The following is a 26,375-nucleotide window of genomic DNA, read 5'->3' as shown; positions in this document are numbered from 1 at the left end:
CCTTTTGCTGTTTCCATTCACCTGGTTACTGATAAATCTATGTTCATAATCACACTCCTGCCTTTTAGTAAACCAGTCTCTCAGTGTAACTTTACAAATTCTCCCTCCAGCAGTGTTTCTGAATATTGTCTACCTGCCTTATTATTTCAGCTCCATTTGCCCGAATGGTGTGGAACAAGCATTCTAACTCTGATTATCAATTATAAACCTATTCTCTTATTTAATACATTATATAATTTCCTATTCAACTGAAAACTTCAAGGATGGATGCACGCTTTCTTCCATATGCATGCAACACACAAACGCACACACTCATACACACACAAATGCACCGAGCAACGGATCACACAGGCTCAGCAGGAAACAGAATGGCATCCAGAGATCAAATGGCTCCAGCAGACACCTCTACCTTACACCCTAGAACCTAGATCAAACACAAACACTGATACACAAATATGACTACAACATACTGCACTGAGAATAAACTAAGCCTACAAAATCTGTTTAGATTTCGTTTCAAATTGCAGATCTGTGGCCTAACAAGATAATCTAATAATCTAAGCAGTCTTACATTTTTTTTCGATTTGTCTGAAAGGGTCTATTAATTCATTGAACTTTTGTTCAATTACATCTAATACTTCATGTTTATGGAAAATTAGTGTTTCGGACCTGAAAACTAAGCTAAAAATGATTTACTGTACCTGATTGTGTTCAGTGCTACCTGATGATCGCTGCAATGTTCATTAAGTATTTTCCATCATATTGTATGCTTTATAAACAATATTATCTGTTGCCTGCTAGAAGTTCTGTTTGCTCCAGTGATGTATCATGGAACAGGTGTCCATTGTTTAATTTGTTTTTTGTTGGAAAATACAAGGCATCATCCATCTTCTTTTACTGTAATACATCTGTTTGTGAGCAGTTATTTATACTTAAATGTTATTTAAAATATTACAAAAGCACAAACCTGTCAATGCACAGATGATGAAAAACATTCAATCTCAACAAATCAGTTAGGGTATTAGCTTTATTTCCATTAACGATCATTTTAAAATAATATTAGAGTGTGATTTAGTTCAGCTTTTATCTGTGATGTCTAGATTCAGGTCTGTGCTTGGTGATGGCCACATCAATACTTTCTTGTGTTTAAGACATTTTGTTACAACTTTGAAGGTGTTGACAAGATCAGTGTACTGCTGGAAGGCAGGAGTTTGAACTTTCTGCTTTTGGCTTCATGCCTTGCTTCAGTATTTCTAGAAAATCTTACTAGAAATTGTTCTTTGTTTTACAAATCTATATATTTCAGTCTGTTTTTCTTATTTCAGTGTTGGGATAGGGGCTTCGTCTGGGGTTTTAGGTAAACCATTCAGTGCAAAGATTTGTTAACTGCTCAGCTGTGTAAGTAAGATAACAGTAAATCGCTCTGAATAAGGGCATCTTCCAAATGCTATAAATGATTATACACAGCTACAGTACAAAAAAATCACTTTTATATCTAAACATCTGAGTTTGGCCAGGTAAAGAATAAGTCATGCACTGCAGAATGCAAGACCTCTGCTGATGTTTTCCTACCTGGAAGCGAAGGATAATGGTCCAGATGAGGCCGAGTGTAAGACGATGGTTGCCATCAACAATATCATGAGAGCCAACGTTCTCCAGATGAACTCTCTGCTCTTTAAGGAACTGCAAGGCTTTATCCACATTCTCCAGACAATGTATTCGCATTCTGCCTCTTGTGGGTCGGGGCTTGGGATAAAAAATAGTATAAGTTGGTAGAAAAAATAGAGAAAAACAGAAAGTTAGAATAAAAAAATTATTAAAAAATTAAAAATATACAATACCGTGCAGAAGTCTTAGATATATGCAAAATAATGCTGTGAATTAAGGATGCCTTTTAATTACATTTTATATTTATATTTAAAATAAAATAAAGTGAGTAGTCAGATTGTGATTTATCCAGAATTTAGCTGGTAACTGAGCACCTAGCAGAATCTATCACAGAGGTCTTCTGAAATCACAATTTTTATTACGGAAGTGCTTTCTGATCCACAATTATTTTTCTGTAACTTAAAAAAAAAGATAGGAAAGTAATGTTTAAAAAAAATTATTCCATCTAAATCCACAATCCTATCACATAAACATTATGGCAAAATTTGTACTTGAAGCTTCACAGTGCCATATGTGTATACTATTGGCCTAAATAAGCCTCTGGGCTATAATGAGTTGATTTTAAAATATGTCTAATTAATAGTTAGTAATAATTAATAATTAATAAGTCTAATTGAGTAAACTGAATAATGCCAGTCATAATGAACATTAGACATAAGGACATATTCATGAGAAAATAAACTCTGATCATAATTTTAATTGCAGTTTGGAAAAATTAGCAAACATATACATACATACATATATATATATATATATATATATATATATATATATATATATATATATATATATATATATATATATATATATATATATATACATACATATATACAGTGAGGAAAATAAGTATTTGAACACCCTGCTATTTTGCAAGTTCTCCCACTTAGAAATTATGGAGGGGTCTGAAATTGTCATCGTAGGTGCATGTCCACTGTGAGAGACATAATCTAAAAAAAAAATCCAGAAATCACAAGGTATGATTTTTAAACTATTTATTTGTATGATACAGCTGCAAATAAGTATTTGAACACCTGTCTATCAGCTAGAATTCTGACCCTCAAAGACCTGTTAGTCTGCCTTTAAAATGTCCACCTCCACTACATTTATTATCCTAAATTAGATGCACCTGTTTGAGGTCGTTAGCTGCATAAAGACACCTGTCCACCCCATACAATCAGTAAGAATCCAACTACTAACATGGCCAAGACCAAAGAGCTGTCCAAAGACACTAGAGACAAAATTGTACACCTCCACAAGGCTGGAAAGGGCTACGGGGAAATTGCCATGCAGCTTGGTGAAAAAAGGTCCACTGTTGGAGCAATCATTAGAAAATGGAAGAAGCTAAACATGACTGTCAATTTCCCTCGGACTGGGGCTCCATGCAAGATCTCATCTCGTAGGGTCTCAATGATCCTAAGGAAGGTGAGAAATCAGCCCAGAACTACACGGGAGGAGCTGGTCAATGACCTGAAATGAGCTGGGACCACCGTTTCCAAGGTTACTGTTGGTAATACACTAAGACGTCATGGTTTGAAATCATGCATGGCACGGAAGGTTCCCCTGCCTAAACCAGCACATGTCCAGGCACGTCTTAAGTTTGCCAATGACCATTTGGATGATCCAGAGGAGTCATGGGAGAAAGTCATGTGGTCAGATGAGACTAAAATAGAACTTCTGGGTCATAATTCCACTAAACGTGTTTGGAGGAAGAAGAATGATGAGTACCATCCCAAGAACACCATCCCTACTGTGAAGCATGGGGGTGGTAGCATCATGCTTTGGGGGTGTTTTTCTGCACATGGGACAGGGCGACTGCACTGTATTAAGGAGAGGATGACCAGGGCCATGTATTGCGAGATTTTGGGGAACAACCTCCTTCCCTCAGTTAGAGCATTGAAGATGGGTCGAGGCTGGGTCTTCCAACATGACAATGACCCGAAGCACACAGCCAGGATAACCAAGGAGTGGCTCTATAAGAAGCATATCAAGGTTCTGGCGTGGCCTAGCCAGTCTCCAGACCTAAACCCAATAGAGAATCTTTGGAGGGAGCTCAAACTCCGTGTTTCTCAGCGACAGGCCAGAAACCTGACTGATCAAGAAAAGATCTGTGTGGAGGAGTGGGCCAAAATCCCTCCTGCAGTCTGTGCAAACCTGGTGAAAAACTACAGGAAACGTTTGACCTCTGTAATTGCAAACAAAGGCTCCTGTACCAAATATTAACATTGACTTTCTCAGGTGTTCAAATACTTATTTGCAGCTGTATCATACAAATAAATAGTTAAAAAATCATACATTGTGATTTCTGGATTTTTTTTTTTAGATTATGTCTCTCACAGTGGACATGCACCTACGATGACAATTTCAGACCCCTCCATGATTTCTAAGTGGGAGAACTTGCAAAATAGCAGGGTGTTCAAATACTTATTTTTCTCACTGTATATATATATATATATATATATATATATATATATATTCAAACATAATAATTTGGATATCCAGTAGTTTTTAAGATAATTAAAAGAAGCTTTTAAACCAACCAGAAGTTCTCCTGAAAGCACCTCCAGTAGCCTGGTAAGCATGTAACCATCTCTCAGGTCATTATACAGATCAGAGATGCGGCAAGAGACGCGAGCCAGGTGAGAGTTCACCCACTTAGTGAAGGTTTTCTTCTGCACTGCATCCCTTTCATCTAGACAAAAAACAGATATTGCAACATAAGAGAACAACCTACTTGTTATTACGTCAATAAAACAAATTTAATGCAAAGTCTACAAGCCTGTGAAATCTTGAGCTTAGATCCGCTAATATTATTATAACAAGACATGTAATTTAAAGAATAAAAACCTAATTTATCATTGTCCATTTTCATGAAGGTAGTGTGTTCATTCTTCATTTCTAATATGTTATTTTTTTTTTACCAGGTTACTAGAGATGAATGAAGACAAAGTTAGACCAAAAATGTCCAAACATTTTTCTCTCAGGGCCATGGGCCAAAAATAAAAGTTACAACTAGCAATTACACCAAGCATTATATTAAAATATATTTCACTTATTTATGATTTCATAATATTTAAAATGAATTAAATAAATAGAAATCATTACTCAACAATCTGCTTAACTAATGCAGTTTTAATTTCTTTAAGTTCTAGTTATAGTCCAATACAATTTGCATTAAAATACAAATCCAGCTATTCAGTGACCTCTAATAAAAGACATGAAGATTCAAAAGTTTGTATATATAAGTTGGCATCTCATATATGGTTTTGGTATCTCTGAGTTAAGAGTATTTGTCTAGCTATGTTATGTTAGCTAGTTAAGGCTAGCTACAGCAAACCAAACCACTTCTAATGATAAATGTTCGCTGTTAATATGAAAAGGAAATGTAAGCATAAAGCATTGTAGCTATCATCCAAGGGTTTTATTTTGAACATACATTTTACTAAAGAAACCAATCCAATAATTCTGTTACAAACTCTAGAATTTACTAGAGAACTAAAGCTGATAAAGCTGAATGTAATTAAACATTTTTCTTCCCACCTGCTAATGCTTTGATGCGTGAGCATTCAAACAGTTTAGCACTAGTGGTTTCACTTTCCCAGAATCCTGTACTGCTGGGCCGGTTGTTGTTGTTTAATTGTCTCTGGGCTTCGGCATTGTCCAGATCCGTAGCGGCACTGGCCATTATGCCTGTTTTCCAAGAAACCCTGTAAGAATGCATAAAATAACTTTGACACCACACAGACCAGAACTAATTCTTATATAAGACAATATTATTTACTTTCCCAGTAAACTGAAATCTTCATAAAACTGTAAACAAGGACATTCTATACAATTTAGTCCTTTCAAATTTGTGCCAGGTTTGAGTTATAAAATGGTAAAAGTCAAGTGTCCACATATTTTGGCCATGCCATGTGTTTTCTAAAATGGTTTATTCTGTATATTTTGCTTTTACTATCATTCGGCCCAAAATGTCAAATGAGCAGTATGATTTAAAACCTATAATTTGATGGCAGTTAAAATATACTCATGCTATTACTAATTTGCTAACCAGCATTAGAGAAAGCATATTTATGTCTTCTCAGTATGTCAAGAGGAGAACAGATTACTAGGTTACCAAAGGTCACATCTCAAAACACCATTGGGTAGCAATTTCTGCATGTTTTCTAATGCAATTTAAAAGGCAAAATGTTGAATAGCTAAAAATGCAAGCAAAATTTATATTATGTAATAAGGAAGAAAATCAAGGCAATATAAATTAAACTAAACATAAGGATATACTGTAGAACATTAGAAATGTAACAAACATGAACATGTGTACATTCTTGGAACATTCTGAAGAGCCCTAAAAGATATAATTAAATATTTAATTTAATTTAATTATAATAAAAAAATATTTAATATCACAGGGAAACAAACTAGAGGAGAAAAATATTCCACTTTAATTGCATTAGAGGATATCAAATCAAATTACAACCAGGTAACATTTACTTATTTCTCCCCTGCAAAGAGTTTGTAAAAAATAAAAAAAGAATGGTTAATTTAGTATTCATTAATATTTACCTTGTAATTGTTAGATTTTTTTTTTTTTACTATTATTGGATTTATGTTTTATCTAATGTGTTCTGTATCATGTCACCATTTATTTATATATTATTATTATTTTTATTGGTATTTTTATTTTAAGTATTTTTAACAAATCGTATTTAATCTAGTATAAAAAATTTATGATAGAAATCAAAATAATCAAAATGTACGCATTCATTTTTACAAGAGGTTAGATCGCATTCCCTTCCCCCAATTCTGAAATACCCAAACTCCCATCCCCCAGTAATCATGACACACACACACACACACACACACACACACACACACACATTTTGCTTTGTGCCTCTTCAATATCTGACCTACAACACCACATGGTAGGTTATATTTGTAACTATTTTAAGTTCACTATGGCATCAATACTACTACTACTACTACTACTACTACTACTACTACTACTACTACTACTACTACTACAAATAAGAAGAAGAAGAAGAAGAAGAAGAAGAAGAAAAATTAGAATAATTAGAAAAAGTTTCGAATAATTTTGAATTATTAGCAGGAATTAGTAAAATGTTTAAATTTACATAACAATGCATCCAAAAAAGGATCTTTATCTTAAAATCTGCTAGTTAAATATATGATTCTGCGCCCAATTTAATATCCAGTATAGAAATTGTTAACACCTGAATTTCCCCTTGTGTGCATGAGAATGCAAGCCAAGATTTTTCCAAAAAGTGTTGTTTAATGCAAATATGGTGCAGCCCCTTAATGATATTTCTGGTTATGGCAGAGATGCAGTCAATTAGGTGGCCACTACACTGCCGAAGGAAACCATACATGTTCTCACTACAAAAGTCATTTGAATGTTTGGATCACAATACTTCACCAAAGAACATCTGACTCTGTTCACATCTTTGCTTTCTTTATCTCACTTGCAATCTGATCACACAAAGCTAGGTGCTAATGCTACGTATTAATACTAGGTGAAAATGGGGCTAGAACAGGGACAACATTCTGCTGACTTACCTCTTCAAGGTCTCAAGTTCAATTAATTGACACAATGTTGACTCACAAAGTAACATTAGCTTGGGTAGAAACATTGATTTAGGCATAAGGTTATGGCATGCGAATTAATAATGCAGTGTAAGCTTATGTCCAGAGTATACCACTCCCCAATTCACTTAAATGCAGTGACTGTTATATGGAAAGAACATTTTAAAGATATACACTTTACTCATAAACACAACATTAAAGGGTTCAAAAACAAGGACATGTCTGGTATCACCATTTTATCCTCCAGGGCAGTAAAAGACTAGAAATGTAGAGAGATGCCATCCATGTTGCTGTTGTGCAAGGGCTGGTGCATGCATGTTCAGAGGACATAGCGATTTGCAATCATTTAGTAGTCATTTGGGAAAAGTCAAAATCTTATAAATGAGTCAATGCACAAGATTATCCACAAATGTGAGCATCATTCGCAAATAAATTCCATATTCATGCATTCAATCCTAATGATCAAACCCTTAGACACAGGCTACCTGGCTGAGGGTGCCAAGCCTCCCTGTCCATAACTACTGAAAGCAGCACGGATGTCTGATATGTTGATGGTGCGTAGGTTCCTTTCTTAAGAGGATGTTTGTAGCAACCAGGGAAGACCCTCTTATTTGATGTAGTCATCCAATGAGAACCATATAACACCTGAATGCTTACCTGAACACATCAGATATGTATTCTTGAAGGTTATTTAGTGGTCCCCTCCTGCTCATAGGTACTTTAAAGCAGGTGGCCACCCTGTAGTCTTTGGACAATAAGATGCAAATGTAGCATCCTAAAACTTTCGTCTTTGTTTTTGTGATTCAACAGCCTGCCATCTTCTTCTTTAGTAGCAAACCCATAGTATGACCCCTGCACATGGTATTTGTCCATGGGTTGATTTCTACATTATCAGGCAGGGTGAATTGTACTGATCATACCTGATGATGTATAGAAACCAAGCAGGCACCAGGCTACCCCATATCTGGGCCCAGATGCCTCCACTAGTGTGTTGTCTGCAATCAGTGTCTGTAGATTGAAGCGACTAATGCAATGCATACTAAAGAATAGCAAACACTGTGAAAGTGTACTGAAAACACAATGCAATAAGGTATGGTTTCACCGGGAACTCGTCCATATATCTGCACTCAGCATTTGGCTAATTCACATATAAGCATATGGTCAAAATCAACTGGGTCCTAACAAAGACATGCATAGATGCTGTCTAAAATTCTTGCAATTTGGCAAATTAAACAGCTCAGTGCATTTGATGCTATAGGGTAAAGTGCACCACCCAAGAATGCTACAGACACACACATCTTCAAAGCAACAACTTAATTTGTACCAACACTAGGTGTACCAAGGGAGGTGGTAGCTTCAGCATTTTTACTCAGGATCAGAAGATTTAGAGTTCATCCCAGCCACATCAGGGTCAGGCCCATAGCTGCTCAGTTGTATGAATGAGGTAAATGTAAGTCTGGATAAGAGCATCTGCCAAATACCGTAAATGTAAATATACCAAAGCTGGCAAGAGCAAAAACAGAGTCTGCCTCAAACGCTGCTGTTAGGTAAGAACCTACCACATGCAGTTGTACATATAGCATATTCATGTCTATTTAACATAAAGGACAAGGAAAAGTGGCCAATCAACTATAAGTTCTGTTGAAAAATGAAGACCTTCCTATTACACAGTCTCAGCTCCCGGATCATTGATTTCCATGGAGCCTTGCCTTCCGCCAAGTCATTCAATTGTCAAGGGTATTTGTTAAGCTCAAGGCCTGTGTGCCAAAAACAGGAAGTTTCCATTCAACCCATGTGAACTTATTGTAATAAAACTGTAATATTGAAATGGCCTGTAGTACAGTATTGCTTACAGTTGACACACTACTGTATGGCTCACATCTCACAAAGCTGAAACACTGGTGAAAATTGATGCCAAACTTCTGTGTTTTATTTAAATAACAATCTGAGGGAGGTGGTAGCTTAGTGGTTAAGGCCTTGGGCTTTGGATCAGAAGATCACAGGTTCAAATCCCACCACCAAGCTGCCACTGCTGGGCCCTTGAGCAAAGCCCTAAAGCCCTCCCCTGCTCAGTTGTAAGTCGCTCTGGATAAGGGCGTCTGCCAAATGCCGCAAATGTAAATGTAAATCTTAAAACAGACTACAGACTTCTGTTGACTTGTGGCATTCCAATAGCGTTAAATCAGCAATTCGTCTTCAAGCAGTAAACCTTCTTTTAGTATAATAAATATTATCACCTAATAGTGTAGAAGTGCGTATTTGTTTGGATATTTCTCTTCCCAGAATTATCCTCTTCAGAACCCAGGATATTTGTATTAATCAATATAATTGTCTGCAATTTGCTAAAGAATGTATAAGCCTTTGTTTATGGCCTTGAAATGGCTCACAGAAGTGCTGATGTGGCCCTGGCAGAATCTGAGTTTGACAGCACTGACCTAGCAAACAACTCAGACTACTTTCTCTACTTCTTGCTTTTTTTTTTAGTCATAATTGGATTTGGGTATTCATGATCAGCAAGCTGTCAAAATTCCACTCAGATCCAAATCTGTCATCTGAGCACACGGTGAAGAGGATGTCCAAGTCAGACACAGCTTCCGGGTGTTGCCGATGCCAAACCAGTGAGCACATAGTAGGTAGCCTGGTTATACATGATTATCTACTCCGTACCAAATGCGTAATAGGAATAATTTAACAAAATCTAGGAAATCAGATGTTTCTGAGAGAGAAATGCCACTTCAAATTAAAGAACAGATAATTAGCAGGAATCCAGCTAATAAATAGTAGCCATAACAATTAACAGTGTGTGGTGGTTCAAGGAAGTTCTCCCAATGCAGAGAAAAATGCCTAAATACAAGAACCATCAAGTGACTCAATAAATGCAGGATAGTATTGCTTACAGGTAAACCCACTCCAGGCTAGATGGGCACTACAGAGATGAGTAGCGTTCCCAAAATAATGAAGAAAATCTCACTCGCCAAAAATAAATTTGAGAAGGCTATCTGCAAAATTGAAGGATGGGATATGTATAAACCTGATAGCACTGACAATGTGCTAATCATATAGCAGCACACTATATTTCGACATAGACAAGAAGAAGAAAGGGATTGATTGCTGTATGACAAAAGCATTTATGTTTTTTAAAACAGTTTCTTTGTTTACTTAATCTGATCTATTTATATATCGGAAAAAATAAATAAATAAATAAATAAATACCTGCATATATCCATCATTTAAACAATATTTATTAGCCACAGACCAAAATATATTTGATAGATCAGTATGCAGCTGGTGCAGAGAAAAATTGTGGGCTGCACTGACCATGATAATATTGTAGATTATGGTTTGATGGTGGTGATACTGATAGACATATTAGAAAGTGCAAATAATGTATAGTGGCATGTAAAATTACTATCTGTGTGTACAACAGAGAGCCACCGTACTTAGATGACGGAAGCTTAAAAACCGTTTTAAGCCATGTTGTAAAAAAAAGTAATTTAAAAAAATGATCTTATATGTAACTTATATCACATCTAGGTTGATTTACTTTGCAATCGTGCTTTCAGGTACATGAACATCTGTGTGAAAACAAACCAGTGCTGATGTCACCCTCCCCAAAATAAAAGGCTTCAGTCTGAGGACAGAACACAGCAAGTGTTGAAATTAGTGTTTGAGTGTCTTTTATACTCATACACGTGTTTCCTTGTTAAAATATGATAACACAGCAAAACACTGAGGTGTGTGTTTGTACCCAAAATACTTCAAGTTCAACTGCTGGAGAGACAAATCCCTACACTCATGTTTCCTGATTCTGACACACAAAATTTATCCTTGAATGCCTTAAATCAGGATTTCAGGAAGAGGCAAAAATGTGATGTAATCCACCAGGACCTGAACTTTACACCACAGCTTTGCAATACATAGATGGATTTATGAAATATGTCACTTGCCTTTTTAGATGGGAAAATTCTTAAAAATAAACAAATAAATAAATAAATAAAAAGGATACCTTGAAATACTACTGACAAATCACAGTACAAACTTTCAAGAACAAGGCTTGAAGTTCAAGGGGAATTTAAATAAATATAGTTTATAGGGTATTTATACACACACACACACACACACACACAAAATCTATCTGAGTATTAAAATGGATGATGACATCTATGTCCCCCACTATACCACTTACAGTTTTTTCACAAATACACACTTCAAAGAGCCACAGTGAATGTGTTGAAACCACAACTGCCATGTGTAATGCATCTTTTAACTTTTTTTCAAAACATTTTTCCATCTGAGTATGATACTAAATTATTCAGTATTCATGTAACATTGTCTTAGTCTTTTCTTCCATCACAGGGGCTAAGATCTTTCTCCATATACTGCGTGCAGAAAGCACTACTTCCGATTCTATTCATTATTTGCTGTTTGTTTGCATGTGCCAATAATCCTTTATAAAATATACATTTCATTCTTTTTTTTTTACGTTTTATAGTATATTTTTATTTAAATTTTTTTGCATTTAATCAATAATAATATGAAATATGAAAGAAAATCACGTAGGCTGTCGCTTCCTCAGTTCCAACAGCTAAGACACAACCTGTGAAGAATCATTGAGACAAAAAAAAAAACATACCCTACACAAGTCGATTAGCCACGGCATGTTTGGGGTCATTCAACACTGTAACCAGTGTGGAAAAGACGTAAAAAAAAAAAAGCTTCCAGCTACCAGGGTCACCAGGTTCAAGAAAACTGCATGAACTGACAAAATTAATAAATATTTAATAAGTCTGCATGAAAGCATGAAAAACATCACAACAGTGAAAAAATAATTGACACACACTCTTTACCTAACCATGATTTAGTCATTTTTCTGAGCTTCCACCATCTCAATTAGTTACATAGATTAATTTCAGTTCAGTTTGCTGTCCTCTGTCTTAACTGATACAGCCTGTAAAAAGGCTACAAAAAATCTAATTACTGTCTCCTTTCCTGTTTTCTGATTTCTATTTTCTGCTTTCGGGAAAACCTAGTAAGCATATCGATTGCTTCTAGAGTTTAATGTATTATTTTCTTTTTCATGTAATTGTGTGATTTATTCACCCCTTCTGTATTTAATTATACAGTCTGCTTGTAATAAATGTGGAATTCTGTTGTGCTCTTCAGTTTGATCTTTTGACCAAAATAAAACGTTCATGATGTTGTCAAATGATGTTAATGTCGTTAGTTAACCAAGACATGTTCCAGACAAGTGCTTGTAGTTTGCTGTGTGTCATTTTGCACACTACATGCCAGAAAGTGGAATCTTATGACCATCAATTTAGAACTGTAAAATATATGAATACATATATATAGTCACTCACTCGCCTCAAATTTCTGCATCGAGCTGTTCAGTCACATTACACTGTGATTTGTGATTTCTCACACACTATGACACACTGCTATAAAAAAATGGGCAAATGAATTTCAGCAAAAAAAAAACGTAATAGTGGCCGTCTTGTATGATGCCAGAATTATAAGGTTCTAAATAGAAATAGTGTATATTAAGTCAAATATGTTCTTATTTTATGTCTGCTTATTTTATGGATTTATGGTTATGTATATAAAATAGGATTATTGAACCAAATTAAATTTTAAAATTCACATGAACTTTGCATATTGTTAAACTTGCGTGTATAAGGATTACTCTTAAAGGTTACCCAGATCAGCCTTGTGGTTAAGTACAAAACTAAACCTACTAAACAAATTCTGGACACCGAATTAATCTTGTTTCCTTGATTGGATTTTGAAACTACGACTTTATGTCTAGCAGTTTACACTTTATGCTATCCCTTTACTCTGTCATGACGAGGACTTAAAAAAACTCAGGTTTGCTATATAAAATGCAATTGATCACCCAAAACGATTAATATTAAATGCAGTATTCCTTGCATCATATCTGCATGCAGTCACCTACATGAATATTAAAGAAACACTTCCAAACTGATGCTGATCTAAACTGATGCTTTCATACAAAGTACATCATTGTTTTACCATGCTTGATTTGCAGGTGTGCCCTTCTGCAATTGAAATGTGCTTTAATCGATATTGAAACACTGCAGTTTTTTGTGTACAGTGTGTGTGTGCATGAGTGGGTCTTGCCCAGCATACATGTCGACCCAGTTTTTCTATGCTGCATTAAAAGGACACAAGTGATTTTCCCTTCAAGTCGTTCTCTCTTGAAATTGCTCATGATCCATTATTGGTATTATTATTATTACAACTATTATTATTAATATTATTGATCGTCTACGGGGCTTGCCGAAATTTAGTAACGCTACACTTCACATTGATAAGTTGTACTGCAATAGACACACCCAATTCTGTTCATGTTCGAACACTAATCCTATAACACAGTATAAGGAGTGTTAGCATTTAGCATGCAGCTCTGCTGAGGTAGGTATATTTTTGGGTGTGCATGAATCAAATGAATGAATATGAATGACCACTCATCACTCACTACTTCCAGACTCTAATATGGGTATCCTGCATAGGCCAAAACTGAGCCTTCTATGTGATGATGTTCCATAGCATTTCAGATTGATTGTTCAACATACTCTATAGCAATATTATGTGCAATCTGGGCAGTGTGGCTGTATATTTGAAGGCGAGATCCATGCAAACAAAAAAATGTGCATCTTGAGAAACATCTTTTCATACTACATACATCCTTCAAGCATCTTAAGGAAGTTGTTATAGCTATTAAAAAAAAACCCATCAAGTCTATTTTCAATAGAAAAACTGATAACATACTATATTTAGAATATTAAGATATCAGATTTGGAATATAATCTGGATTTTTATATATAAATCGGATTTACTCCAGGAGGTCAATTTAGCATGTTGGAATATGCGGTGTATTCCTACAGATTTCAACATAGCATCCAGTGATGAGACATGGACAGCAGAAACGGGCCCAGACATGACTGCAGCAGCCTCAATGTAACAACGACCTATAGATAGATGGATGGATGGATGGATGGATGGAGGGATGAGCAGGTATATGCACACACACACACATACACACATGCACCCATGCAGACACATCTTGCAGCTCGTAGGGGTCCTTACCTGCAGCCCCGGCCCTGGGGGATGCCTGTCTCGCGCTTATAAAAAGCCTGGTGCGGTCAGTGAGGCTGGAAGGAAGCCGCTGCGCTCCGCATCGTTGCAGTGCAAGAAAGACACAGAGCTCTCCACCGGCAAAAAAAAAAAAAAAAGATGCAGCGAGCGCGCGCGAGGACAGCGGGGTGAAGAGGTGCGGTAAAATAAAACGCGTCCGAGTACGTGTGAATGAGTACGGGGTTGCGCGCGCGTGATTATGTATGTGTTTGTGCATATGTGTGCGTTTGCGCGCGCGTAAAGGGTCACACGGGATTGGGATAGAAGCCGGTGTAATCGGATATCCAGTTATCCCGCACTGGAGTGTTGTATCGAATAGTAGCTACCGACTCCCCGCTTCGCGATCCCGCCTCCCGAACGCGCTGGGGCGGCGCGCGTGCACGCGCACACACGCACACACGTGCGTCACTGACTCCCGGTGTTGCGCGAGCACGGACAGCTTGGTTTTCTAAAACAAAAAGAAAAAAAGGAAAAAAATACATATGGGAGAGGTTTTGTCTCCTATCTCCTGTCAAAGGGTTCTCATCAGTGCACAGTGAGAGAGATGCAGTGTAATGAAAAACTATCTGTCTGCTCAGTATTTTAGAAAATGCACGTGCGATTTTAATCCAGAGTTCAAGTTTAGCTCGAGTTTAATATTTTATCTTGTGCAAAAAAATCAGGTAATAGAAATAACCTGATAAACAAAGATGCATTATTAATACCCCTCTATATGAAACCCATCTTTTACACCTTTTTCTGGTGTTCATTTAATTGTAAATCAAAAGTGTGTTGTATTTTTTTATCTCATATCTCAATGTGTCACATTTAACGCTTCTATTAAAACCTTGTTATATCGTTTGTTTATGGCAAAATATGTCCCTGTTATACAATCTTTTTTTCTTATACTGAAACATAACTGAAAAATGCTATAACAGAAAGTACCTCTATTTGAGCTAGGGGAAACATAGATATAAAAGCAGTAATTGATTTGATGTTAAGATTATAATGAATAACAACTGTGTTTTATATATTTATAAAAAAAAACACACCGGTTGCCCAAGCCAGCGCACTCTTAGTGCCGGTCCCAAGCCTGGATAAATAGGGAGGGTTGTGTTAGGAAGGGCATCAGAAATCAGAAATTCATACCAGATCGGTCAAGGACCGGGTTACCAATGACCTCCACAGGTATCGTTAGCCAACAGGGTACCGGTGGAAATTGGGCTACTGTTGGTCGAAGGAGAAGAAGAGAGGAGGAAGACGTCTACAGAGACAACAAGGAAAGGAGAAGTGTATAAGAGTGGAGGTTCAGGTTGGTACTTTAAATGTTGGTACTATGACTGGTAAAGGGAGAGAGGTAGCTGATATGATGGAGAGGAGAAAGGTAGATATGTTGTTTGTTCAGGAGACCAAGTGAAAAGTGAGTAAGGCCAGGAACATTGGAGGTGGTTTAAACTGTTCTATCATGGTGTGGATGGAAAGAGAAATGGTGTAGGGGTGATCCTGAAGGAAAAGTACAGTAAGAGTGTGGTGGAGGTGATGAACGTGAAGCTGGAAGTTAAAGGCGTGATAATAAAGGTCATCAGTGCTTATGCTCCACAAGTGGGATGTGAGATGGAAAAGAAGGAAAAATTCTGGAGTGAGTTAGATGAAGTGGTAGAAGGTGTACCGAGGAATGAAAGATTGGTGATTGGTACAGACTTTAATGTGCATGTAGGTGAAGAGAACAGAGGTGATGAGGAGGTGATGGGTAGGTAAAACAGCATCGGATCGTGGCCTGTTGGATGGTTTTGGAGGTAAAGAAGAAAAGGATAAGAGTGAAGACTAAAAGAAGAATAAGATGGTTGAAACTGAAGGAGGAAGACTATAGTGTGAGTTTCAGGGAAGTGGTCAGACAGCGGCTCGGTGGTGGTGAAGAGGTGCTGGATGATTGGGCAACTACTGCAGAAGTGATAAGGGAGACAGCTAGAAAGGTATTTGGTGTGACATCTGGAAATAGAAAGGAAGACAAAGATACGTGGTGGTGGATTGAGAAAGTGCAGGAGAGCATAAGGGAAAGAGGTTGGCATAACAGAATTGGGATCAACAGAGAGATGAGAAAAGTAGGCAGGAGTACAAGGAGATCAGCAGCAGGTAAAGAGGGATGTGGCGAAAGCCAAGGAAAAGTCATATGAGAAGCTGTTTGAGAAGTTGGACACTAAGGAGGAGAAAAGGATTTATACAGATTGGCCAGGCAGAGGGACCGAGCTGGGAGAGATGTGGTGCAAGTTAGAGCAATAAAGGATGGAGAGGGAAATGTGTTAACTAGTGAGTAGAGTGTGTTGAGAAGATAAAGGGAGTATTTTGAGCAGCTGATGAACGAGGAAAATGAGAGCAAGAGAAGGTTGGATGGTGTGGAGATGGTGAAGCAGGAAGTGGATAGGATTAGTAAGGAGGAAGTGAGAGCAGTGATAAAGAGGATGAAGAGTAGAAAGTTGGTTGGACCAGATGACATACCGGTATAAGCATGGAGATGTTTAGGAGAGATGGCAGTGGAGTTTTTAACCAGATTGTTTAACAAGATTTTGGAAGGTGAGAGGATGCCTGAGGAATGGAGAAGGAGTGTGCTGGTACCGATTTTTAAGAACTAAGGAGATGTGCTGACCTGCAGTAACTACAGGGGAATAAAGTTGATCAGTCACATCATGAAGTTGTGAGAAAGAGTAGTGAAAGCCAGGCTGAGAGAAGAGGTGACCATCTGTGAGCAACAGTATGGTTTCATGCCGAGGAAGAGCACCACAGACGCATTATTTGCTTTGAGAATGTTGATGGAGAAGTATAGAGAAGGACAGAAGGAGTTGCATTGTGTGTTTGTGGATTTAGAGAAAGTGTACGACAGGTTGGAGAGAGGAGTTGTGGTACTGTATGAGGAAGTCAGGTGTATCAGAGAAGTATGTGAGGGTGGTGCAGGACATGTATTAGGACAGTGTGACAGCAGTGAAGTGTGCAGTAGGAACGACAGACTGGTTGAAGGTGGAGGTTGGACTGCATCAAGGATCGTCTCTGAGCCCTTTTCGTGTTTGCAGTGGTGATGGACAGGTTGACGGATGAGGTCAGACAGGCGTCTCCATGGACTATGACGTTTGCGGATGATATTATTATTTGTGGTGAGAGTAGGGAGCAGGTTGAGAAGAGCCTGGAGAGGTGGAGGTACGCGCTGGAGAGAAGAGGAATAAAAGTAAGTAGAGTAAGACAGAGTATATGTGTGTAAATGAGAGGGAGGGCAGTGGAGTGGTGCGGTTGCAGGAAGAAGAGGTGGCGAAGGTGGAGGAGTTCAGGTACCTGGGGTCAACAGTGCAAAGTAATGGGAGTGGGTGGAGAAGAGTGATAGCAGGAGTGATTTGTGATAGAAGAGTATCTGCAAAAGTGAAATGGAAAGTTTATAGGACTGTGGTGAGACCTGTGATGTTGTATGGTTTAGAGACAGTGGCATTGAGTAAAAGACAGGAGGTGGAGCTGGAGGTAGCAGAGCTGAAGATGTTGAGGTTTTCGTTGGGAGTGACGAGGATGAACAGGATTAGAAATGAGTTTATTAGAGGGACAGAGCATGTAGGAAGTTTTGGAGACAAGGTGAGGGAGGCGAGATTGAGATGGTTTAAACATGTGCAGAGGAGGGACATGGGGTATACTGGTAGAAGAATGCTGAGGATGGAGCCTCCAGGAAGGAGAAAAAGAGTAAGAACAAGGATGCGGTTTATGGATGTGGTGAGGGAAGACATGCAGGTAGTTGGGTGAAAAGAGGCAGATGTACATAATAGGGGGGTTTGCATACGAATGTGGGAGAATGGGAGAACACACACACACACACACACACACACACACACACACACACACACACACATATATGTATACGTTTTTACTTAAACCGGAAGTGAGTTTCGTTTTAACTTTATTTATTCGTCCGTGTTAGATCTATTTAGGTATTTAATTTTCCTTTACTTTTGGTTTACTTCAACAATCTGTTTTACTTTAACCACATCCTAAAAACTACACATCCCACTAACACCTGATTTTCTCCGCGTTTTTGCAGCTTTTGCCTGCGTGTGAGTGACAGTGGGGGCGGGGCGACTTTTCCGAAGGCGCGTTTAAAAGAACGAAGATTTGGCTTGAAATGCTGCCATGGTTTAAGAGTAATTGACACTTCACAGCAATAGAACTATGATATACTATAGACAGAATAAAGTGCAGAATACATGTGTTTTCTTTTAATACAGGATTAAAATAAAAATATTATACAAATCACAGCGTTAGATTCTATCGGAAATGTACGCAGATTCACCATTGCGCCTGTAGAGGTCGCCCGTGAGTTTTATTTAAAAAAAATTGTGCTTGTACTGTGAGGCATTGAACTGGATCTTTATTTCTATTTTAACATGTATAATAAAATTTTTGTTTTATTTTTATGCTGCATGCAAAAAGGAAAACCCCAAATAAACTAAATTACAATTAAATGTAGAAAATATATATTAATTTTACTTTTTTATTGTAATGAAAACCTCAACATCTTCAGCTCTGCTACCTCCAGCTCCACCTCCTGTCTTTTACTCAATGCCACTGTCTCTAAACCATACAACATCTCAGGTCTCACCACAGTCCTATATACTTTCCCTTTTACTCCTGCAGATACCCTTCTATCACAAATCACTCCTGCTATCACTCTTCTCCACCCACTCCACCCTGCCTGCACTCTTTTCTTCACTTCTCTAACCCACTCTCCATTACTTTGCACTGTTGACCCCAGGTACCTGAACTCCTCCACCTTCTCCACCTCTTCTTCCTGCAACCGCACCACTCCACTGCCCTCCCTCCCATTCACACACATGTACTCTGTCTTACTCCTACTGACTTTCATTCCCCTTCTCTCCAGCGCATACCTCCACCTCTCCAGGCTCTTCTCAACCTGCTCCCTACTCTCACCACAAATAACAATATCATCGGCAAACATCATAGTCCAGGGAGACTCCTGTCTGACCTCGTCTGTCAACCTGTTTTGGTATACTTAACAAACAGCAAATTGTGGTGACATCGAAGCAGTAAACAGAAAAGAGGAAACTGTCTTCTGTTATGAAACAAAACATTATTCAGCTCTCTTAATGTACAGCGGCAAGAACATTTACTTTTATGCTACTATGGATTTGCGGCCCGTGGTTCTTATTCATGTTTATGAGTTTTGGCCCTTCTTAAGAAAAAGTTGGGCACCTAGGCTCGAGAGCAGGGGTCACCAACATGGTGCCCGCGGGGACCACATGAGTAGCCTGTGGGCCTTTTCTAAAAATACCTGTTTCCTACTTTGTTAAATCATTGTTGATAATTATTATGAGAAATCATTAGCATGATCAGTGTCTTTACATAGATGAATATCATTAATTATTAATAATAACATAATAAAAGGTAAATTGAGCAAATTTGTTATTTCAGATCAAACTGAAAACTGTGTGTATCAAACTGGTAGCCCTTCACATTAATCGCTACCCAAGAAGTAGCTCTCAGTTTCAAAGGTTGGTGACCCCTGTGTTAGAGTAATAAGGAAATAAGAATTTTACAATATGGTATAGTATTTAAAATATTTCATTTTATGCAATTAAATATGAGTTGATGACGGTTTAATTATTATTTTTGTCAAATTGGCAACATTTCGGCTAAAATACTATAAGTTGTATAATAACACTAATAATAATATTAAAAATAATAATAATAACACTTTACATTAATTCTTATAATACTTTTAACTGGTTGACAATGAGTTCAAGAAGGACAGATGAGTGTACTTTGGCGCTGTTGTAATCTTGCTCACGTGATCCCTAAAGAGACGTATTTCCGCGCGTACTGAAATACGTCAGCTGACGCTCCGCCCAGATCACGTGACCAGAATAACCTGTGTTTGACAGAACTGTATAAGAGACGAGCTCCTGATAAGATAACTACTACATTTCTGTCCTCTACGTGGAATCTTGCAGTCGCAGGAAAATGTCTGATTCGATCAAAAACGTGGCGATCTTCGGCTCGACCGGGATGACGGGCTTGGCGACGTTACCGATTGCAGTGGCAGCAGGTGAGAGCCATTTCTGTACAGAGCAATAATATACTGTATTATAAGAGCAGGAGCTGCTTAGTAACACCTTCTGCATCACTGGGAAATCATTAGGGAGGCACGTGTGTGCATGTAATGATATCATCACAAATCTATGGATTATAATGAAGTTTTGCACATTGAACACAGAGTAAAAGCATGTTATATATATATATATATATATATATATATATATATATATATATATATATATATATATATATATATATATATATATATGAAACTGTAACAAGGCTCTTTTGAAGGCTGAACTTTTTTATCACATGCTTGGTAATAAAAAAAGGTTACAAAAAGTGATCAAATATTACTTGATTCTATGGTTGTTTTTAACCTTTTAACCTTTTGCATTGTGTGTTTTGGTCATGGATTCCAAATCAGTACATTCACAGGAGGTGATTGTCAAGAACTAATTGTATAAAATACAATACATGGTCAGGGTTCAAGGTGGTTCCTATTCTAGAGGACCATGAACAGGTCGAAGCCTGGACTATGAATAAATCCTGACGGGTTTTGCCACCGTTATATTATTCAACAAGTATTCAGAGATATTGGTGGCATATGATTTAATAGCTGAGAAATAAAAACGAGGCATTCCACATTGCAGAAGATGGTATATTAAGATTGTGTTTGTGTTTTTGGGTACTTCTATTAAATTGTCTGACTCTAAACTTATTCAGTTTCTTTTGCTTTTGGGATTTTTAATGTTTTTATTGAATACGTTGCTATCGATATTACTTCCACAAAAACATCTCTAACAAAACATTTGACATTATATCACCAACATTATCTATTATACGCACTCATATCTGATTACACACAAACTTTAGTAGGACCACCCCCTGAGCCTGACAAGTGTTTTTTTTTTTTTTTTTTTTTTACAAACCTGAAACCTCCCTAAAAAAAAAAAAGGCCAAAATTTCATTACGTATTTACTCAAAGTCAATATGATTAATAGAGTAGCACAATTTAATTCAGTTTTGTAATCAGTTTTTACACTGTATGCAGCAAAATCTTCAATGAGCACTACAGGTTTTCCAGCACTGTAAGACTTTATTCAGCACTGGAGATTTTGTCCTTACATGCTGAGCAATTTGAATCGATTCCCCATTTTTCCTCTTTATGTCATCATTTACTGCATGACACAGCTTTCATGCACAATTTCAGAAATTTTTTTAACGCATTTGTGTCGAGTCATGGTGCACAGCAGGTTGCAGCGATAAAAACTATCAATCAGATTGCAATTTAATCTGCTCATTCCAGAAAGGGTGGTCCACATTGATTATACCATATCTCCCATGCAACTGTTTTTTTGTTTTGTTTTTTTTATCAACAAATGTTTTTTTTTTCAAAAATGAAAATATAACTGTATTGAAGGTCATCCAATTTCGCAGTTTAGCAGGCGCCGGGGTTATTTATTTATTTAGCAGCTATTTAATCATTCTAAATATATTTTTGCCTCAGGTTATAACGTGACCGTGCTGGTAAGGGATCCATCCAAGCTACCTGCTGATCATAAAATCTCCAGGATCGTGGTGGGAGACGTCCTTAACAAAGAGGATGTTAAAAAGACTATGGAGGGTCAGGATGCTGTCATCATCATCCTGGGCACAAGGAATGACCTTAGTAAGTTTTTTATTAATTTTTATTTATACTCAAGTAGGTAGTTGTTAACATTGTGATAAAGCATTGACAAAATCATTGACTCAATATGATGTAATGCAACCAATTTGTTTATTATTATAAACTCTCAATGTGTTATTTTGACCTAATTTGAGGAGGCAATGTTTCTGAGGCTTTAAGTTTATATGTTATATGTTATACCCATTTGTTTCCACAAACATAGTTATTAGTTGCCAAGCTCTGAATATGTCTATGTATTCTTAAAGAAGTGTTAGTTTTGTCACTAGCATCTATGTATATGATTTCAAAATATTTTAGAAATCCTGTCATCTCTTTTTAGCCTCTGGAATTACTTCGTATTTGAAAAAAAAAAATATACACATACAAGGGACGACTAATACCCAAGTGCTCAGGACAAAGAACTTTTAAGACAAAGAACTTTTAAGACTATTATTTTTATTTGACAAATAGTATTACAACAAGTAGACAATATAGGAAGACATACAGTTTCACAACCAGAGACGCACAACCAAATACAGTAATCCCCCGCTTTACAGCTGTTCGAATCCCGCACCCCCGGTTTATCGCGGAATTGCATTTGTGCCTGTGACAATTATGACCATTATATCTTTTGCTGTTTGTTGCCTATCCACCTCAAAGCTTTGACAGAGTGTGCATTTACCAATTAAAAACGTGTCTCTGTCTGCTGAACTGCTGCTTATTAAGTGTTTTTCACACCATGTGTTAAATCTAGAGACTGTTATGTGTGAAAATTTTAAAAAGGAGATCAGCAGTTTTTGAAAAAAGGAAGTGGTTAAGATGTTGGACTTTTGATTAGTCATGAGGTCAAATCCCAACACCACTAAGCCCACCACCAAGAATCCACTGCTGAAGAGTTAAACTCCTTAACTTCCTCAATTAAGGAGTTAATCCTTAACTTCTTAATTGTGTAAATGAAATATATATGTCTATATTTGTATATAATTGTATGCCATAAATGTAAAACATTAACTCAAGATCTTGACTTGTATGTACTGTTGCCACATGATTAACTGATTGAAATATTACATGCATTAGCAGGTGCCCTGGTGTTCCTATAAAAGTGGCTGGAAATGTATATGCCTCTTTTCCTAGATTACCATTTCCATATTCGGATGTTCCTAAATTGTGTATGGACTAAAACACATCTCACTTGGCCAGCAGTCTGCCTATAATTCTGTTCTGATCATACTTTACTATAATTCTAGTAAAATTGGTTATTTTAAACAAGAGGCAAGTATATTTATATTAAAAAAATGTCTGATCTGTAGGTCCTACCACCATGATGTCTGAAGGCACACGGAACATCCTGGAGGCCATGAAATCTCGTGGTATCAGAAAAGTGGTTGCCTGCATGTCCGGTACGACTCGTTAGTGTGTCTTTAATAGTATTTCATTATTAAGCTTTTACTGGTCCTAACATCAATCAGAAAATGAGCAGCAAATGGAACAAATGTACTCCTGAGAGCTTTTTTAGCTACCATTTGCTATTTACTTTTCCTGAATGTGTTTTTTAAAGAAACTCTAGAAACAGGAAAAATTCATGTTTATAGTCTTGGACATAAAGATATTAATCGTTATAATGTTCGAAATTGTTTAATGTCAAATTCAACACATGTCTGGGTTTACAAAAATGTTCAAATTACTCATTTGCTGTTTGAATAGAAGCCACAAGGTTTGTACATGAAGGAATTAAAGGTGAAAGCTTTTTTAAGCATTTAAGCATTTAAATTGTAATATGTTGCCATTTATTTATTCTTTTATTTATTTGCCCAGCAATTTGCGTTATTAACAGTGTATTGCAAATCATTATAATGTCTTTGTCCGCAGCGTTTTTGCTGTGGGACAGAGCAAAGGTTCCTCCCCGCCTGGTTCCGGTCACTGAGGACCATGAGCGCATGAACATATTACTGAAGGAGTCTGGACTGGATTATATTGCTGTGATGCCTCCACACATTGCAGGTAATGGATATGGTGTAACTTAACACGTATAGGGTTTTATCATTAACTCATTATTCAGACAAATGAATGGAAAAAAAATACATAAAATTTAGATTCTACAAATCTTCTGTGTTTTGTATTGGATAGAAAAAAAAACTTCTTCAAGCTATAGTCTCTCACCAGAGTTTTAGACGGATGATATGATCTATCAGCATCAGAATGTACTTATTGATAGAGACTTCCAAGCATTTGTAAGTCGCTCTGGATAAGGGTGTCTGCCAAATGCAGTCAATGCCATCAATTATAAAATATGAAAGATGAACAAAAGAGATTTACTTTTCCTCCTCCTAGTGGTCCTCCAGTTGTTGGGTTCAGATAAGGCCACTATTTAAGCCTTTGTCCATGATTTACATCATTTTTTTATCATTATCATCACAGCTCAGCCTGGAAAAAAACATTCTTGTTAAGAGACCCGATAAACGTTTCATAATAGCATAAAGATAAAATACTGACAGAATAATTCTGTGTTGATTTATAGTGACTCTTGATTCTAAGGAGAGACATAACCTTAAAATAGATACCTTCAACCCATGTAAATGGCCAATAATGAAGTATTTTAATTATATTTTCCAAGTATCTGTAACGAGTATTCGAGTATTATTAGGAAACTTTTACCTCAGTATATTTTCATGTGTAATATTCTCTACACTCTACCACATTTAAGAAAATTAAACATTTCCTCATTACTTGCATTGACCTCATAAACTGCTTTAAAAGAGACTCTGTCACGACACAAGCATAACGGTTTCTTGCAGTTTGCATGGAGTATGGGTCTCACTGTATGTCTGTACCAATACAGAACTCTCTTCTTATAGTATAATGCCCAGAAGAATGAAAACCTAAATTACATATATGAATAAAATCTAGTGCTTTTTAGATCAGTATTTTTACTTTTGGATGCTTGAGTACATTTAAATCCATGAATTTTCTCGCTGGTAAAAATGTTAACAATTTATTTTTTAACTGAAATGATATTGAAGCAGGTGGTTTGTACTCTTACTCAAGTAGAATTGTAAAAAAAAATAAAAAATATATAAAATGTTTACTGCGGTAATATTGAAGCAGGATTTTTTACTTAAGTAGAAATGTAAAAATCGTTACTGAAGGAATATCAAAGCATATATATCAAGTAGAAATGTGAAAAGAGTACTTTTAGCAGAGTAATATTTAAGCAGGGGATTCTTTTTTTATTTTTTACTTTTACTCAAGTATAAATGTGAAAAAATTTGGTTTACTGAGGTAACATTGTTTGAAAGAAGCAGTTGTACTGGACTGAGTGATATAGAGATACGATCTGCTTTGGCGACCCCTAACAGGAACAGCTGAAAAAGAAGATCTTTTTGATAAAAGAAAAGAAAGAAAAAGAAAATGTGTATCCTAAGGATAGACACTCCTCTGTACAGCAGCATGGTTTATACACACACACACAATGTACCGCTGATGAATAAACTTCTTCTCTGCAGATAACCATCCTCTGACTGAAAAGTACACCGTCACTGAGAACATGCTGCGAGGACGTGTCATCTCCAAGCACGATCTCGGCCACTTCTTCATCAAGTGTCTTTCCACCACTGAGTGGGACGGGAAGACAGTGGGGGTGTGTGGAGAGTACAGTTAAACTATCAACACAACCTCATTAATAAGTTCCTGACTGTTTATACGTCAGGTTCCGCAGCTTGGCTATTTTTTAACACGAAAGAGCTTCATAATTGAAAAGAAATCAATTATGCTTACACAGATAAACACAATAATATCACTATATTATATTAGTAGTATGATAATCTCTAAGATCAAGTTGTTCAATGAAATGCATATATCTTTTTTACATTGTTTTAATTATAAATAAATTTTGAAAACAATCTCTTTTCACTATTTTATGAAATAAATGTATTAAAAATAAATGTTATAATACATTTAAACGGCTGTGCCCAAATGTCTTTGATTTTGACTTCTTTAAAAACTACAGCAAAACAAATTGCATGGAAAAACTGCATTACCCAGAATCCCCTTCGAGCGGTCTTGGCTTTAAAGCGGGAAAGACAAATAATTCCAGCGAACACTGCAGATTTTTTTGCCCGTTTTGATTTTTTTGCTTACATGTTCCACCTGTATTCCGACAAACCCCGCCTTCTGCTTTTGGATTGGGTGAATTATCCAGGAAGTGCCTGTGATTAGAAAGGAACAA

General features: G+C 36.8%; 3 protein-coding genes across 7 annotated transcripts in view; 2 read left to right on the top strand and 1 right to left on the bottom strand.

Annotated features, from left to right (window-relative positions):
* The window catches only part of sptbn4b (spectrin, beta, non-erythrocytic 4b), a 73,580-nt gene extending 58,785 nt beyond the window's left edge, over positions 1 to 14,795 (bottom strand). For 2 of the 5 annotated variants that reach the window (XR_014535422.1, XM_083552563.1), the window contains exons 1-4: positions 14,374 to 14,795; positions 5,206 to 5,372; positions 4,206 to 4,357; positions 1,573 to 1,746 (exon numbers count right to left, since the gene is read on the bottom strand). Coding sequence is in view for 3 of the 5 variants with exons in the window: in XM_083552563.1 (XP_083408689.1) it covers positions 1,573 to 1,746; positions 4,206 to 4,357; positions 5,206 to 5,350 (471 nt within the window). In the remaining 2 variants the exon portion in view is untranslated. The remainder of the gene's footprint in view (positions 1 to 1,572; positions 1,747 to 4,205; positions 4,358 to 5,205; positions 5,373 to 14,373) is intronic. The other 3 variants (XR_014535423.1, XM_083552561.1, XM_083552562.1) reach the window with 2 other exon arrangements.
* Positions 14,796 to 15,706: 911 nt separating this feature from the next.
* LOC310732301 (uncharacterized protein) overlaps positions 15,707 to 26,375 on the top strand; it is a 160,980-nt gene continuing 150,311 nt past the window's right edge. Inside the window, exon 1 of the mRNA XM_083552674.1 lies at positions 15,707 to 15,757. The gene's annotated coding sequence lies outside the window, so the exon portion shown is untranslated. The remainder of the gene's footprint in view (positions 15,758 to 26,375) is intronic.
* Positions 20,289 to 26,109, top strand: blvrb (biliverdin reductase B). Its single transcript, XM_083552732.1, has 5 exons — positions 20,289 to 20,491; positions 21,992 to 22,153; positions 23,461 to 23,550; positions 24,020 to 24,151; positions 25,654 to 26,109. The coding sequence occupies exons 1-5, from the start codon at positions 20,407 to 20,409 to the stop codon at positions 25,806 to 25,808; spliced, it is 624 nt and encodes a 207-aa protein (XP_083408858.1). The 5' UTR covers positions 20,289 to 20,406; the 3' UTR covers positions 25,809 to 26,109.

The sequence above is a fragment of the Silurus aristotelis genome (genome assembly GCF_946808225.1).
Source record: "Silurus aristotelis genome assembly, chromosome: 10".
In the NCBI taxonomy this organism is placed as follows: Eukaryota; Metazoa; Chordata; class Actinopteri; order Siluriformes; family Siluridae; genus Silurus; species Silurus aristotelis.
This window is presented reverse-complemented; position numbering and strand designations above follow the sequence as displayed.